General features: G+C 32.9%; 2 protein-coding genes across 2 annotated transcripts; both read right to left on the minus strand.

Annotated features, from left to right (window-relative positions):
* Positions 1 to 2680: 2680 nt before the first annotated feature.
* On the minus strand, positions 2681 to 10001 carry LOC112512478 (probable isoprenylcysteine alpha-carbonyl methylesterase ICMEL2). Its single transcript, XM_025118464.1, has 11 exons — positions 9682 to 10001; positions 7831 to 7907; positions 7621 to 7690; positions 7449 to 7529; positions 6701 to 6775; positions 6269 to 6370; positions 6052 to 6189; positions 4897 to 4962; positions 4645 to 4788; positions 3518 to 3608; positions 2681 to 3081 (listed from the first exon to the last, which is right to left on the minus strand). The coding sequence occupies exons 1-11, from the start codon at positions 9960 to 9962 to the stop codon at positions 2920 to 2922; spliced, it is 1287 nt and encodes a 428-aa protein (XP_024974232.1). The 5' UTR covers positions 9963 to 10001; the 3' UTR covers positions 2681 to 2919.
* Positions 10002 to 13406: 3405 nt separating this feature from the next.
* On the minus strand, positions 13407 to 16682 carry LOC112513035 (protein trichome birefringence-like 19). The gene is made up of 2 exons (XM_025119157.1): positions 16197 to 16682; positions 13407 to 14246 (listed from the first exon to the last, which is right to left on the minus strand). Exons 1-2 carry the CDS (start codon positions 16680 to 16682, stop codon positions 13425 to 13427), a joined length of 1308 nt encoding a protein of 435 aa, XP_024974925.1. The 3' UTR covers positions 13407 to 13424.
* Positions 16683 to 17870: the final 1188 nt, after the last annotated feature.

The following is a 17870-nucleotide window of genomic DNA, read 5'->3' on the forward strand; positions in this document are numbered from 1 at the left end:
TAATAATTAATTATTTTGTTCGAACTCGATAATTATTTTAATTATATTTTAGATTTTTTATATTTTAAAATAAAAGGTTTATCCTCTATTTGATTATGTTTATCCACAGTTAGTTATACGAATTCAAACATCGAGCTTTAATAAGTTGTACTTATGCATAATTTACTTATAATCTTGAATTTTAAGTATTTTATGCATAACAAAAATATATCGATATTCATATCAAATTAACTATTTAAAATTCCTCATTTTTTGTGCAATTTTTTTATTCAGTTTTTTTATTATAATTTAATTTAGGTATAATAACGAAGTAATTTATATTTGCTTTAATAATATAATTTTCTTATAAAGATAATAATCAATTATTTTGTTAGAACTCGATAATATTCTAGTTATATTTTAGATTTTTTATATTTTAAAATAAGATTTTTATCCTCTATTTGATTATGTTTATCCACAATTAGTTATATGAATTCAAACATCGAGCTTTAAAAAGTTGTACTTTTGCATAATTTACTTGTAATCTTGAATTTTAAGTAAACAATGGTTTTACGTGGTTTTGAGAGAGTGAAAATGTTTTTATTTTTAAATAAAATATAAATTTAAAAATATCATAAAATTTTGAAAAAAAAATATCGATATCAGTATTAAATTAATCTTTTTAAAAGTTCTTATGTTTTGGTGTAATTTCCTTAATTAATTTTTTTAATTATAATTTAATTTAGCTTTAGTAACAAAGAAATTTAATTTAGATTTAATAATGTAATTTTTTATAAAAATAATAACCAAGTATTCTGTTAGTTATCAATGATTATCCTAATTATATTTTAGAATTTTTTAGATTTACAATGAGATGTTTATCCAATATTTGATTATGTTTATCTGCAGTTAGTTAGACAAATTCAAGTATGGGGCTTTAATAAATTGTAGTTATGCACAATTTACTTGTAATCTTAAATTTTAAGTAATATGCATCAATAAACAGTACTTCGTGCATAAAAGTTTGTTTTTAATAGTTTAATTTTGTGAAGACTAAAAAAGGGTTGAGAACTGTAATATATATATAACGCTTCTCACTATAACTTTCCTTCTTACCGGAACTCAACTCTATATATAATATGCAAATCAAATAATGCAACTTTTTCAAATGTTACAACCAATACAACTCCATATAATTTATTAAATGAGCCCTCTAATTATATACACGACATACAAATTATATATATACATATATATATATATATATATACTAACCTATTACCAAACTGATTCTCTTTTCTCTTGCCAAATACCCAAAAATGATATTGAAACATAAATGACCAACAAAACTACCAATTACAACAAAGAGATGTAAAAGAGGATTATTACCTCTAAGTTATAAATAGTCTTGGCTTCATCAATCGTTAAACCAAAAAGAAGAAAGAAAGTTAAAATCTCATCAGAAGTGGTTGCAGAAATCAAAATCGAAATAGAAATCAAAATCGAAATATAAATCAATATCGTTTTTAAGAGCATACCTCCAAATTCTAGGGTTTTGAAGAACCTGTGAAATTAAATCAACAGGGAGGATGGAGCTATGTGTATCAATGAGGTTGTGATACATCAAATGCCTTTGATACATGAAATCGGAGCTCTGATCGAGGTGATACATTCACACCACCATTGTTATGTCAAACGAGGTCTGTGAAGAAGAAAGACCTTTTCTTTCTAACCCAAAATGTTTTTGGTTTTGGTGGTCGCAGAGATATGACATAGAAGAAGAAGAAAGCTGGTCTTGGTGGTGGCAGAGATAGGAAATAGAAGAATAAGAAACCGGAAGAAGAAACCAGTCCATAATGGGTAAGTTTTGGTGTTGTAGAAACATTGCATAAACAACTTGTACATTATGCATAATAGTTTGTAATTAAGAGTTTTTTGAATTTGTTGCATAAAACCATTGTAACTTATGCTTAGTAACTTGTATTTAAGACTTTGTCTTAAATGGTTATATATGTAGTATATATATATATATATAGAGAGAGAGAGAGAGAGAGAGAAATCAGATACAAACATCATACAAATTAATTTAAACTGTTCATCAAGTCTAATGAATATTTGATTTCATAAATATCTCAATTGTTTTCTAATATAAAACGATGATCATAATTAATGAGTTTTAATCTTCTATAAATATTCAAATCATAATAAATGAGCCCTCATCATTTCCATAAATATCGCAATCGATTAATTTGTAGATTTTATACAAATAGCATGTTTGAAACTCCCTCTAATTATGTATATGGCATACAAATTTATTATCTCATGTCACGCCCTGTGTAAGACTTAACCTTGCATGTGGTCAGATCTCATGCCATTTGAAACCTTGGTTTGATATAGTCTAATACCTTGCATGTGGTCAGATCTCATGCCATTTGAAACCTTGGTTTGATATAGTCTAATACCTTGCATGTGGTCAGATCTCATGCCATTTGAAACATTGGTTTGATGTGACATTAGACTACGACAAAACAATACCCAAGACAAAGTGCATTTTTTTGTTCGTCAAATATTAATAAATTACTAAACTATCCCTATCAAATTAAAACTTTAACGCCTTCCATAATTCCTGCCTACCTTATTCTATCCTATCCCGTCGAGTCTACATTCCGATTCCGAGAGAGATTAAAGGCACAACATCATGTAGGCCTCGAGGCAACCACATTCTTCGATTACCTTATATACACACACACACACATATAACATCTGCTGAGCAATTCTACGGTTATCATATCACACCCATATATCGAGAAGCTAACGTACAAGCTGAAGTCAAGTAAACCGATGAAAGTGTACATATGATTATAAGGGATTAATTTTAAAACGGGCTACATGGTGTCGCTTTTGGAAACATTACCGACAAACTGGAGAAGGGGTTTTTGATTAAAACGGGCTCACGAGACCAGCCAACTTCAACAACAGTTCTGGACAAAGGCGTTTTCTTGGAGGTGCCATGGCATCGTTAGCAAGCGCTTCCGAGTCACCGGTATGCAAGTAATCCACTATATAGTCGAATAGCTCCTCTTTCCCACCTCTAAGAGCATCCTGGTTTTAGTTCACCACAAATCCAACATATAAAAGGTGACATCTCAAACATTAAAGTAATACTTTGTTCCAATTCCTATTTTAAGTAACGTACTTTCAAAAATTTCATTTATGTACTTGTATCATCTAATGACTTTGTAATTTGCTTACTAAGGGGACATTTACCGAACACTTACCCGGGTAAGCGCTTACCAAGTCACATTACCTCACCGGATGAATATGGCAAGGACTAAAAATCTTACCCGGTAAGAGCGAGACAAAGACCATGAGTCTTACCCGGTAAGTGAGGGCGACGACTCTTACCATGGTAAGCGCTTACCAGGTGAATTGTTGCATACTGACTTTATCTGAAAACTTTTCCAAAATAATGTTGAAATTTTCACAGTAAATCTTGAAAAGAAAGGCTTGCAAGTTTGATGGGATGCGACAAACTTACTTGAATAAACAAGTCGGTATGAGTTTTTCCATCATATAGAATTAGCTCAGCTCGTGCTCCGACTCTCTTGAGAGCATTTATAAAGTTTATACTGCAAAACAAATGAATCATCTTACACATTGCAGCTTATTTTGATAAAATAAGATACAGAGTTGGTCACAAGCAGGCAAGTAGTGATGATATCACATCAACAAAGTATGAGGTGGTTAATCATTTAGGGGTTGTTCGGCTGTTTCTCAATTAAGCCTTGTATAGATAAAGCTAGATTGTTGTTTGTTTGTTGTGCTGGATAAGTAGTCTGAATGACAAAATGACCATTTTACCCCTCAATCTAGATTACTCTATTTGCAGAAGATTCAGGTGGATGCACACACACATACATTATATGTGTACAGAAATTTGACTATATTTTCTTTTCACAATATTAGTATAGATACGTTGGTTGGTTTCCCTCTCCTTATGTTAAGAGTCTGGTCTACATATATTTTTAAAGGACCGTTTAATACGACGCCTATTCGATCTAATAGTCGAACGAGGTACGAACTAGCTCGGGCGCGGTAACAAAGGTCCGATTTAAGCTCTCATGTTTGGAGGAATGTTTTCCCTCATGTTAGTACCATTATGGGCGACTCTCATTGGGTGGTAGGTGCTGGAGCGAAATGCGGCAAAAGGAAGRAAAATCCATGGACCGACCCCATCATCTCCCGCATTGTTTTGTATAAGTATTTCAGATTTACGAAAACACAAGGTTTATAAACAAAAACACCAAAATTTAAGCTAAAAAACAACAAATTTGACAATTATAGGATTTGAACCTGGGCCTTTTTTTGTACTAAGGTAGGAGCGTTTACCATCTTAGCAAATCTTGTGTTAACATTTCAGGTTCAGAAAACTACGGCACCCTTCGGAAACGTGATTTTCCCCCCTTACGACGGAACCATGAAGCGGTGGCCCATGCCACCATATCATTCCATGTGGGTCCTCCCCTGATGGTAACTAAGATATATACTAATTGACCTTATGCACTGAAATCAGTATTTTGATTAATTGGAATCATGCAAACTAGCAACAACGTTATTATCTGATGGCAATTATTTTCAAAGAAGAAGGGGGGAGGGGTCCCAAACCTTGCATCTGGTGGAATTGAAAAATCTTCAGTTCCATGGAAAAGAACAATATGGGGCAGATGAGAAACAGCGTTCTTGGCACTTGGATCTTCGATAAGAATTTCAGGAGAAAACTGTTGCAGGGATTCATCCCCCTCCATTATACTGTCATATAATGTCAATATTTTAGGTGCAAGTGGAAACAAAGGCAAAAACTTATCGAATTCAAAGAGTATGGTATCAGAGAATTTGAAAATATAGATAATATAATACCTTAAAAATATAGAGCGATAGAGGCCCCGGCGATCAAAATGATCAACTAGGTTGGTCAGATTGTACCTATCAGGTGAGTAACAAGAAATAATCAAACAAACAGAAGTTGTCCATAGAATGTGGGATTGAATATATAATATAGAAGCCATCATCATATTTGATGCTTTTTGTAGAATGTTGGACTGAATATATAATATAGAAGCCATCATCATATTTGATGCTTTCTGTATACAGAAAGCATGTACAAACAGACTATAAACACAACTTGTGAACTGGTTCACCATTAATAAATGTCCAATATACCCCTCGCAGATAGTCTTTTACATTCCAATTGAAGAAATTCTGAAGGACACGAAAGAGTTATATCTGTTTTTGTAATATTATGATGAGCAAAATAGGTGAAGAAGGTGAATGGCAACAAGGCTCCTTGGCTGCAATGGTTTGGGACAGAGGCGGATCCAGAAAAATACCCAAGCGTAGGCAAAAAAGTAATTAACATAATATAGAATAAACAAAATTAAACTATATAAAATACAGTTTTATTAAGAATGGCATACAAGTGGTTTTTGCAATTACCCGAGTGGTTTTTTCCTCTTTTTTCTGCTACTGTTACCAAAAGATTAAAAGAGAGCCAAAGAGATTCGAACTTGCAACCTGTAATACAACGTGCAATGACACTACCCATAGGCTGCAACCACTTTTTGTTGACTTAGGGTGCACACATCAAATTAACGCAGTTGCACCTCTAAGGCTCCTACGAAATTTCCACCACGTCGAAACGATAGAGCTGTAGCACGAGCACCCCCTCCCTCCTTAAATCTGCCCCTGGTTCGGGAGGGAAGTCCTGTTAAAGTTTATACTGTCTCTCTAGCATTTTTTTTATGCGGCTTCCTGGTCGCTAATGAATAACCTTACCAACTGATCCAAGATTCTCCCCTACGTGACTAAATCTAAATACTTTTCATCAAAAAAAGGGAAATGTTGCAATTCTTGGGTGACTCAGGGGAAATTTTTTATCCGAATACCAAGGTATCTGTTGCGTATCTCAAACTTATCGGTGCCTGATGTTTTTAATGCAATGATTATTTGAATGTATCTGTGTTTTTCAGTGGTTGAGAATGACAAGGACCAGATTAATTATGAGATATTTCTTACCCTCCTGATAAACCAAAATAAGCTTTTATCTGAGAGACACTCCAAGAAGTGCTCTCTCCTTTCGATTCCTTAATAGCCTGCTTCAAGAGTGCACAAGAAGATATATGTGCACCAGCGGACTGCCCCATCAAATATATCCTGCATCAGAAAGGTTGATTTAAGCATGATGGCACTGAGTATCAAAAGGCACCATAACTCATATAAATAAGTTGCTTACCTATTTGGATCACCTCCGTAATCAGCAATATTATTGCAAACAAATGATATTCCTCGAGAAACATCTTCAACCATATCACTGATTGTACCCTGGGGAAAGTTCCTAATTGGAAGTAAAAAAAAACATAAGCCTCAATATTCATTTACAAGTGGACTAACCACTTGCATTATATAGAATCCTCCATGACTTCTGTAACAATGTTCAACAGAGCTTAATCACAACAATGTTTTACTCGTGTTCAAATGCCAGCTCTATTCACGTTTGATTGAATGTATAAGTTTAGAATTGTAAAGAACATATATAACTAGACATAAAATAGTCAGAGAGAAGTTATTGGAAACAGGGATGATATACTTTATACCCGATAATGATGGCAGTCCAAAGACTTGATCAAACATAAATTCGAATTTGAAATTGATGAAAAGTTATCACCTGTAATCGATGCATGTAACAATGATCTCCCTTTCTGCTAGTTGAAAACCTAGAAGGGAACCCCATCCTTTATATCTACAACACCAAAGCAAACATAAACATGTCAAGAAAGCACAGTTATATGCCTAACCTTCTGCATAGTTATAAGCATTAACTAAGCTCTTTCAATACCGAGGGTGAGAAAATTAAAAGAAAGAGTTGCTAGTTACTAAACATATCCCCTGTATGTCTATCAGAATAAAATAGCACACATGCTTTTATTGGCACTCACAAAGTGACACACTGCTCAATTGAGTTCCAAACCACACCAAATTATAGTCCCTTGCAAACTACTTATTCCAAATCTAAAAAAGATTCCACTTGATGCTGCAGAAGATTGTGACATTTACAATGATTAGGTTGCTGTAATTATCTTTGAGAGCTTTAAACAACAACCCTATAGTCTTGTTATATGTGTGAAAGTCACACAAGTTACAGAACACCACTATTGTAAAAAGAGACGTCATTTGGATTTTCAGAAATATGGTGGTTCCTAAGCAACATGTCAAAACAAGATACCCAAGACACAAACATATATGGAGTTTTTAAAACAAATTTATTTTGTGATAAAGAGTTCACATCCATGTTACAAGGTCATATTCACCCGCATGCAAGCATAAAAAGCTGTGATTGGTATATATAAATTAATTCCAGAAGGAATTATTCGAACTTGGATATACACTCGAAAGATTATATAGTATTTGCTTACCCTATGATCCATGCTCCACCAGTCACAAATATAATGACTGGCTTTGGGCTATCTATCTTTTTGGGCAAGTATAGATCCAACCTGAAATTTAAATTTTTTGCAATTAAATAATATGATTAAGCTAAATGGAAAAAGGATAAATTGCATTAGTGTCTGAATCATGGTACATTACCTATTTCTAGGCTGGTCCCCATAAACTACGCTTCTCCGAATTTGGCTTGAAAATAGATATTGATATAAAACTGCCAAGAGAATGAGTAATCAATTTTGCCTTCCAAAACATGATACCCAGCACCAGACTTTCAATACCAAACTGCAATGTACGAAAATTCGATTGTTTGGAAATCTGCCAAAGAGAAAACTACCTAGTCACAAAACTTACCTTGGAGGAAGCCAGGCATTAGCAACATTGCATAAAGACCCAGGGCAAGAAGCCTAGAGATCCACCGACGGCCTACCCTGATTGAAAGCAAATGATTAGGAAAGGCTTTTTTCACATTAAACGTCAAACAAATCAAATACGCTTACAACAGTTTGATGATGCACTAATAGCAATTTGGCTGCAATGATTGGTTATATAAAGAAAGCATAGAGCATGTGGCTGACAAGCAACTAATGTGGACACACGATGTCAACCGACAATATTTTTAGATCACTTCTATTTGATAGATTACTTGAGAGTCTTTTACAGATTCACATATCTATCTAAACCATATTTACCACTCAGATACAGTTGCCTATTACTGAATTATATAACCCATTCAATTCCCTGGGGTTTTCAAGTTCAGTCATCAGATATGCATTATGCATTATAGACATATTAGTTGACTTCCCACAAAGATTAGCCACGAAGGATCAGGCCAATGACCTTCACCAAACTATGGAAGGCCACCTTCTTCACCAAAAAATCTATTAGTAGAAGCATGAGATCTTGATCTCATCCTTACCTTGTTTCTAAAAGCAAGTCCACCCAACTTTCTTCCATCTTGCAGAATGTATAAATCCACTTGATGTTTCTTTCCAGTCATCCTTGCCCTACTATCTCAGAACTTTATCCTCATTTTGCCAATATATGAAGATACACAGATTATTCTTGCACTATGAAGATACAGCCCTTCTCGTCAAGATATTGCCTATTCAGGTTGAGACACTATGGTATTACAACTATATCAAGAATTCAAGACTCATATAAGCTTGTAACTCCTGTTCCTATTTAAATGTGGCGTCAATAATATAAATTGCACAAACCATTTGGTTAGGTTTATTTGTTCCTCACCCAACTATCAATTCCACAAAGGACTGCCTATAGTGATGATGACGGTCAGCTCTACCATGGTCCCTGTATCTTGCTATAATAGTAATCTCACCCAACCAAGAGATTCATATAGTCGAATAACCAATTTGGCACTTTTGTGCATTCTTTATAATCAGCATGTTTTTTCAGAAGAGTTGGTAATTACTCTTCATAGTAGTTATTTGTTTGCTTTCATAAGTCCAAGAAGGTCACATATAGTGTGTTTAGGATCTCAATTTCATGTTTTGGAGTTCAACATCCACCAACATCACATCAAATGATCTCTAATTTTCCAAAATAATTTCATTTCCTCCTAATAAGATCATTCACTGTTATAATTAGAATCATGATGATCAAAGATAGAAGCCAGTAACTCGGCAGAGTAATAACAGACAAAGAAAAACCGTACAATAGTGTGTGTTTACACTTAAGAATTTGAGAGTGTTTGTGAACCAGTTCAATATCAACAAAACAGATCAGATGCCAATGCCTATCAGCAAACTAACAGCATATTAAAAACTATGCAATTGTGTGACTGTGTTCCCGTGAGCTAATTAACTCAACTCAAATAACACTGAATTGTGATGTATCCCATCAATCCAGTAACTGGTATCCAAAATTCAACTTTCGTAGAACAAATCCTAATTCTACTGGAACATGTCTAGAACTATAACGGTACCAAGTAATCCTCAGAGCTATAGGAAAGCGAAACACAAACATAAGATCGAAAATCCCAACTAAAGAGGATAATACTCCCTCCATCCCATGTAATTTCAACAAGCGGAGTAGCTTTTCTGTCCTTTTGGCATGCAGCTTTCATAAACTAATTGTTTATCAAAGAAATTACAGATCAAAGAGGCTCAAACTGCATAGTTGCAATAAAAAACGATTGGAAGTAGTAGAAACCTAAAACCAAAAACATATAAGGAATAATTGTACCCAAGATATCGAAGGAGCGTGAAGGCAAGGCGAGTAATCAAATAAGTTTCACTAGCAGCATGTCCGATCTCTCGCCCGAACGATTGTGACCGGCAGAGAGAAGGAGAAGTCTTGGCCAACTTTCCACTATCGATGCTCCTCCGCCTGGTGCCAGCGACGGGATTTGTTGAAGTTGAAGTCCTGGAACGCAGGGAATCGACGGCGTCGGTGCTCCTCATATCATGAGTAGATGTTGTTGTTTCAACCGGAGAGAAGCCGACCGGCGACGTCGGAATCGTCATTGGAGAATTGCCGGCAAGATAAGATTTGAATGTTGAAATGAATGAATTAAAATACAAAGCGGATACGACACCTGGTATTTGGTGACTCCTAAACGAAACAACAGGTTACTTGTGCAGGCGGTGCGTAAATTACAGATTTGGTCCCTGTAGTATGGAATGTTTCACAGAATTGGTACTTAAACTTCATTTATCTCGCAAAACACCTGAGAGTTTGCATTTTTTGTTGGATTCGGTACTTTGTCTTCAGGGGTGTTTGAGATTGCTTATTTAAACAACTTACGTTTTTTTTAAGTTCTTATCAATTTTAGAGTTTGATGTTAATTTAGGTATAAAGTTTTTTTTAATTAACCTATATATCAAACCCGTTATGCGAGTCGACTAACCCAGGACAACCACCTGTTTTGCAGATAGTTCGGAGTCACCGCATTTGAACCTCCGTGGTCATAAGAGAATTTTTATTCCTCATTGGATTTAAACATGGGACCTCCTGGTACTTTTGACCTTTGGAGTCAAGCGCAAACCAATCAGGCACCACTCTTGTGGTTTTAGATTTTGACGAAGATGACGAATAATAATATAAAAAAAATAATTAAAACCCATTAAAAATGTAGGGAAATAGCAAAAAGGTCACTTTGTCCTCAAATTTAACAAACACTGTGGATGGACGTTAAAACAAATGACCAAATTCAACAAAAAAATGCAAACCCCCCGGTGTTTTATGTAATAAAGGAGATTTAAGGACCAATTGTATCACAATCCCATACTATAAGGACCAAACGCATAATTGAATCTAAAAATAATCTGATTGTTGAGTTAGGATCAGCGGTATACGCTGTCGGATGCATGTGCCCCACGTGGTACGGGACCGATTATGATTCCTCTTACATAGAAAAACAGGAAAAAAGGAAAAAGAAAACGTTACAAAAATAAAACATATGAAGAAAAATTTGGAAAATTAATCATCGATTCATAATTGTGTTTTAAAAGAGAATTGATTTGATGTATCTTAATATATTTGATCCAATGTTTCTTTTCAATTAAGATTGATTCAAAGGTGAAGATCTCTTCTTATCTTTTTCGATATAACTTTCGTTCTCACGGGAACCTAACTCTTTATTATAATACTATTTGATAAAATTGGTAAACGCATTTTATAGTATTTTAGATTAAAGGGTCGTTTACTAAAAACGTACCTGATAAATGCTTATCGCTATAACTTTATCTTATCAATTGAGCATGATAAAGATCGAGAATCTTACCTGGTAAGAGACGTAACAGGGACTGAGAGTCTTATACGGTAAGTAAAAAAAAAAAACTTTTACCTGATAAACACTTATCAGGTTAAAGACTTTTATCAACAATCATTTTTATGGTTGAGAACATTACAATAAGGTAAGCGAAGGTGTCTTTTACTGATAAACGATCCATAAGTCAATTAAATTTAAAGATAATGTATTTACTTATAGAAAAAATATGTGTATATATATATATATATATATATATCAATTCTCAATCATTTTTTATGAATGAAGAATCTATACTATATTATAAAACATTTGACAAAAAATTTTAAAAATCATTTTTTATGCATGAAGTACTGTTTATTGATGCATATTACTTAAAATTCAAGATTACAAGTAAATTGTACGTAAGTACAACTTATTAAAGCTCAATTTTTGAATTCGTATAACTAATTACAAATAAATTTAAGACAACATGTTTTCGTAAGAATTGTAAGACCAATTTTTTACACTTGAAACTTCACAACAAAACATTGTGAAGTTAAAAAGAAGTTGAACATTCACAACAAAAACACTGTAAAAGTTATTTTCATATTGTTTTATTGTGAAGTTTCAAGTAACATCAATTTATTTTCATAATTTCAATTTAGTAAAAAAAATATTCTAAATAAAAATGTAGTAAATATCATATGATGTAATATAAAATCAAATTTATACGAGAATAATAACTAAATAATATTATATAAAAATGAGTCAATTACATGTGTTTTTATAGTACAATTACATGTGAAACATAATTTAATAAGAATCATTTAAGATCTTATGTAAAACGTGTCGTATTTTTCAAAATATACTCTTTAAAATAAGAATTAAAGAATACCAGTAATCCCAACAGATATGATACTCCAGGTAGAATACCAGTAATCCCAACAAATCTGATATGAAACCCGACCCTTAGGAACACATGTGAGTAGAGATGGCCAAAAATCAGTCTCGGTCCCAAATACTATTTTCATAACCTTTCCCGGTGTAACCGGTCCCGACCAAAACTCGAAGGCCTGATTAAGCTTCCTCGTAACCAGTTATGTGAATTGGTCCTAGGCCGGGTCCAAACCAGTCCTAAGTTCTTTTTCTAAATTCGATCTTTTACATAAATAATTTTTTTTAAAATATAATACAAAAATGTTATTCTATATGCACTTAAAAATATATGATTTGGTCAATCAAACACACTTAAAAAGAAATAGAGAAAGAGATGAGAAGTAGGAGTTGTTAAAAACCGAAATCAAATACGAGCCGAAATCATGAATAATAGTGAGAATTGTGAACGTTTTTTGCGTTTGTGAGTTGGTATATTTCCCATACACCATATTACTTATATATAGTGTATAGAGGATAAATAAGACAAAAAAAAAAAAAAATGGTCATACGAACGTTAAGCAACATCTATAAAATAGCTATTTTTTTCAAAAATTGGGTCGGTCTCGGTGGAGACCTGGTCAAGCCGGCCCTTGTTTTTTGACAAAGATCGTTCCTGGTTCATAATTAGCGGTCCCAATCGGTCCCATGCTAAGTTGGCCCATTTGAACATCTCTACATACGAGGATACATTTCAAAACTGACTGGCTAAGGCTAGTAGACTGGTTAAAACCCATCTCCCACCAAATTCGAACTTAAATTTGTTATGTATTTGTATAAAATCATTCTGCTACTTTACTAACTGAACTACACGTTTAATGGTATGTTATAATCTAATTATTTCTAAACCTTTTTTTATTAACCTGGATATCCAACCCGCTATGCGAGTCGACTAATTCCAGGACGACCACCTACTTTGCAGATAGCCCGGAATCACCGCATTTGAACCTCTGTAGCCACAAGAAGAAATAATTTTTTTATTTTCTTCTTGGATTTGAACCTAGAATCTTCAGATACTTTTAACATTTGAAGATAAGTTCAAACCGATCAGACACATTTTTTCTAAACTTAATCACTTATACATCATGATGATGATGATGATGATGATGATGATGATGATGATGATGATGATGATGATGATGATGATGATGATGATGATGATGATGATGCAATTCGTCAAAATGATAACAATGTAACGACGCCGTTTTAAAAAAAGTTACAAGAAAAAAGCTTTCTAAAAGTAATATAAATTAAACAAACAAAAAACTTTCCTTTTATAGAAAGTTCTTCCCTTTCCTTTTTCCTATAATTTTCCTTTGATCAATCTAGAATAAACTTTTTTTTCTTCGGCTGATCTCCTACCCTCCATCTTCAACATATGAAGCAGGAAATCGCTCCACGTGTCAATGGGTCCAGGTAGACACCAATGCACACAATCATTATATAAAGTCACATTCTCTTCGGGCCAATGCCCATATTTACTCGGGTGCCCATCGGGTCTTAACAACATGGGCTGGGTTATATCCAAAAGCCTAAATTTCAGCCCATTTTCCTTAGCCTTTCCTTCGGCCCATTTAAACTCTTCCATTTGGGCCAAATAAAGCTCCAAATTTGAACCCTCCAATTGTATTTCACTACTCTTGAATGGCTTTTTTCTAACACAATTTCCACCTTTATTCCATTCCCCACCCTCGAAATGCATCGGTGCGAACGTTCGCAAAATCGTTACGCCTTTGAAGTTTTTCCGACTGATAATCGCCTTGTACGCTGTTCGGAGCGCTTTTCGGTACCCGAATGTCATCGGGTAGTCGGTGACGTTATCTTTCTGACAGTATTTGCATCCGATCACCTGATGATCCTCGTAGTAGAATGAGGGTCGTGAGAACCAATGTCCTCCATTTAGGATCAGGTAGTTGAACTCGTCGATATGGTCGGTCCAGGCCTCGTCGAACTCGTCCAGGTAGAGATTGTAAAGGCCCGTGTGAGTTGGTCCGTCAGTGTCGGGCTCGTCGAATTTTACCAAAAACGGTGACCAAAATGTGGCAAGGGTGAAGTTGTACGAAACGTAATACCAGCGTTTGAAGTTGTCGTCTTTCGTGGTTGAGGCATCAATTGGATACTCCACCTGTTACAATTGCAACGCACCAAAATCATTAAAATTCTTTTTGAATTTTTTTAATTTTAATATATAGTATAATCAAATTAAATAATTTACTTGTTATAACATAATGATCTAAATGGTCTAAAGTTGTACGGTGGTAATTTTATGATTATTGAGAAATCTCGTGACAATTTTATGATTATATATGCTCAAATTGTAGATCTAATCAAAGAGTTTAGAATTGGTCTTACAGGTCTCACGAAAAACAAAAACTCTTGTTCTCATATGATCACAAGCCCCTCTCTCTCTCTCTCTCTCTCTCTCTCTTTATATATATATATATATATATATATTATGAAACATTTGACAAAAATTCTTAAAAATTATTTTTTATGCATGAAGTATTGTTTATTGATGCATATTATTTAAAATTCAAGATTACAAATAATTTTGCATAAGTACAACTTATTAAAGCTTCATTTTAAATTCGTGTAACTAATTGCAGATAAACATCCATTTTAAATATAGAAAATCTAAAATATAATTAAGATAATTATTGAGTTCTAACAAAATATTTAATTATTATCTTCATAAAAAATTATATTATCAAACCAAAATTAAGTTACTTTGTTATTAAATCTAAATTAAATTATAAAAATTGAATTAAAGAAGTTACACCAAAAAAACGAGAACTATTAAATAATTAATTTGATATTAATATCGATTTATTTTTTTAAATTTATATTTCATTCAAAAATAAAAATACTATCACTTTTTCAAAACAACATAAATCGTATTATATCGATAAAAACAAAGAATAAAAACTAAACATTGAAATGAAGATTTATCTCGCTACATTATGCAAATATTTTTCTAGCATTATATATATATATATATATATATATAGGGTATATTTCTTTTACAATCTTGTGTATTTGTACAACCCTTACAACCCAATTAATGGAGATATTTATAGAAATGATGAGAGTTCATTTATTATGATTTGAATATTTATAAAATATGAATAGAGTTTATTAATTATGATTAATACTTTATATTAAGAAACAATCAAAACTTCTATGAAATCACATATTCATCAAATAAAATGGACGGTTGAGATTGAGTTGTATTGGTTGCAYAAATGTCAAGGGTTGTATAATAACCAACATCTATATATATATATATATATATATATATATTTTTAGAAAAATAGTCAGCACCGACTCACATCTAGTTAGACTCGCTAGTCAATAAAGCAAGATAATATAAATAAATTAAAATATATTTTAAATTTATTTCCTTTTTTCAAGGTTTTGGCATTCCCCAAGAATATTGTGGAAAATATATCTTACCCATAAAAACTAAAAAATATATTATAATAAAATGAAAGTATTTATTTATACAATAATTTTATGTTGAAAGATTAAGATGTTTTCTATAAAATGAAATACAATTATTTAGTAATTATTTATAATAAAATTAAAATAATAAATAGTTAAAGAAGACCAATATACAAAAAAAGGTTTTTAAAATTATTAAAATATAATTTTTTTTAATCAAACAATATTCATTTCTTAATGATTATAAGAAATGATGTGATCATAAAACTAGTAAGAGGTTATCAGTAAGAGGTGGTGTGTGAAGATAAGAGCTCAACCATTCTCGACTTTTGTTCCCACAATTCCGAATCTTGTTTCTCTTTTTAACTCCAGAAAAAATGCATACGATACTAAAAGACAACATTACCCTCATCTTCTCACACCCAAAAAACCTCTGCGAATATTCTTCCAAAAACAAAACTCGATCAAACAGAAAGAAAATCAAGACTCAATCTTTTTTAATACCATAAATTAATTCCCATAAACACAATCAAATCTCCAAATTAATAATTCATTAAAAACCACTTAAAAACCATAAATCAAAATACTCCAAAATCATGAAGGAAAAATGGGATAAGGATGAGGAAGAACATACCCTGGACAGCATGCAAATCAGCGATTGCATTTGATTCCTACCAACAGAATCACCCACAAATGCCAAGCTTTTATCTCTAACAATTTCAAGAAACTGATAAGGATTAAAGATCGGTAGATCACATTCATCTGGTTTCCATCTCCATTTCATGTAATCCGAATCGGGTCGTCTGTATTTCTGGCAGTTTTGGTGTTCATGGATGGCCCAGCATGTGGTGTTTTGATAATAAGGAGCATCAGGGTTTGGTATCCACTCGCCGGAAAACACGTCGCATTTGTGGTGGTTATCGTCGATGGTGATGACGGTGTCTTCTGGGTGGGTTGCCGGCGGCGAGATGGCGGTGTCGGAATGGTTGGAAGAGAGAGATGGGAAAGTGTGGAAAGGGATGACAGCGAGGGTGATTAGAGTTAGGGTTACGATTAGGAGAATCTTGGAGGTGCTGCCATGGAATACTGTACTTTGATTGTTCTTCCCATGAGGCTTCATGGGGAAGATGAACAATTGGGAGAGAGAGAGAGAGAGATGGGTTTCAAAGGTCCAAGGTGGTGGTGAGTGATTTATGCGAATATGGTGATTTAAAGATTGCTATTTTAGTCCCTGTGATTTTATAATTACAATTTTCATCTTATAATTTCTTATTTATTACAATTTAGGTCCTTAAGATTGAATACGTTAAAACTCCTCCATTAACTTAGGACTATTTTATTTCTTTATTAATAAAACTATGTATTTTTTGATTAAAAAAAAACTAATAGATAAAAAAAATCAAATTATTTGGTTATTTTTATAATAAAATAATTAAAATATTTTTAATACAATTAGTTTTAGTTTTTGAGTTCGATTTCTGCCACTAACATTGTGCAAGTTGTTGAGTACCCTTCGAAGTATTTTTTTTTCAATTATATCAAACAAATGTATGTCTTTATATGTGTTACAGTAAGTTTAGAAAATTATATGTTTTATTAATAAAATCGCATACATTTAATTGGTAAAAATAGTCTAACATAGTTAAATTGTTTAGTACTATAATAAATTAATCGCTGAAGAAAAAAAGAAGAGTAAACTACAATTTTAGTCCTTGTGGTTCAAAAATAGCTTTTTTCGCCTCTGTGGTTTCCATTCTGCTTCCATTTTCATCCCTACATCTAACGCAGTTAAGAATAGTCGTTAAAAAGTCCAAAAACTTATGTGAGAAATTGCATATATTTAGTCCTTATGGTATGTAAAGTTTTAAAAACAAGTGATCATAGCCCTTTATCTAGTCAACATTTGCGGCTTTGACTGTGAAGCACACCTGATGATTCATTGCATAGGTATGCGATAGATAGAGAGTTAGTTTCGTAGAAAGTTTCAGTATGAATAAAAATATCGATTGTGAATCATTCAAATAGGGATTCCTTGCTCAAAGATGTTCATTTGTACATGTATCATATATATCATATGTGATAAGAGAACAACATTTCTGCCAAATTTTATATGTGATCCCATGTAATTCGCATGTGAACTATATGTTCATATGTGAACCCGTGATAAGAGAACAACATTTCTGCTCAAATTTTATATAGTATTTGATAAAAACTCTTAAAAATCATTTTTTATGCACGAAGTACTGTTTATTAATGCATATTACTTAAAATTCAATATTACAAGTAAATTATGCGTAAATACAACTTA

Source organism: Cynara cardunculus (assembly GCF_001531365.2).
Source record: "Cynara cardunculus var. scolymus isolate 2C chromosome LG 5, CcrdV1, whole genome shotgun sequence".
Classification (NCBI taxonomy): Eukaryota; Viridiplantae; Streptophyta; class Magnoliopsida; order Asterales; family Asteraceae; genus Cynara; species Cynara cardunculus.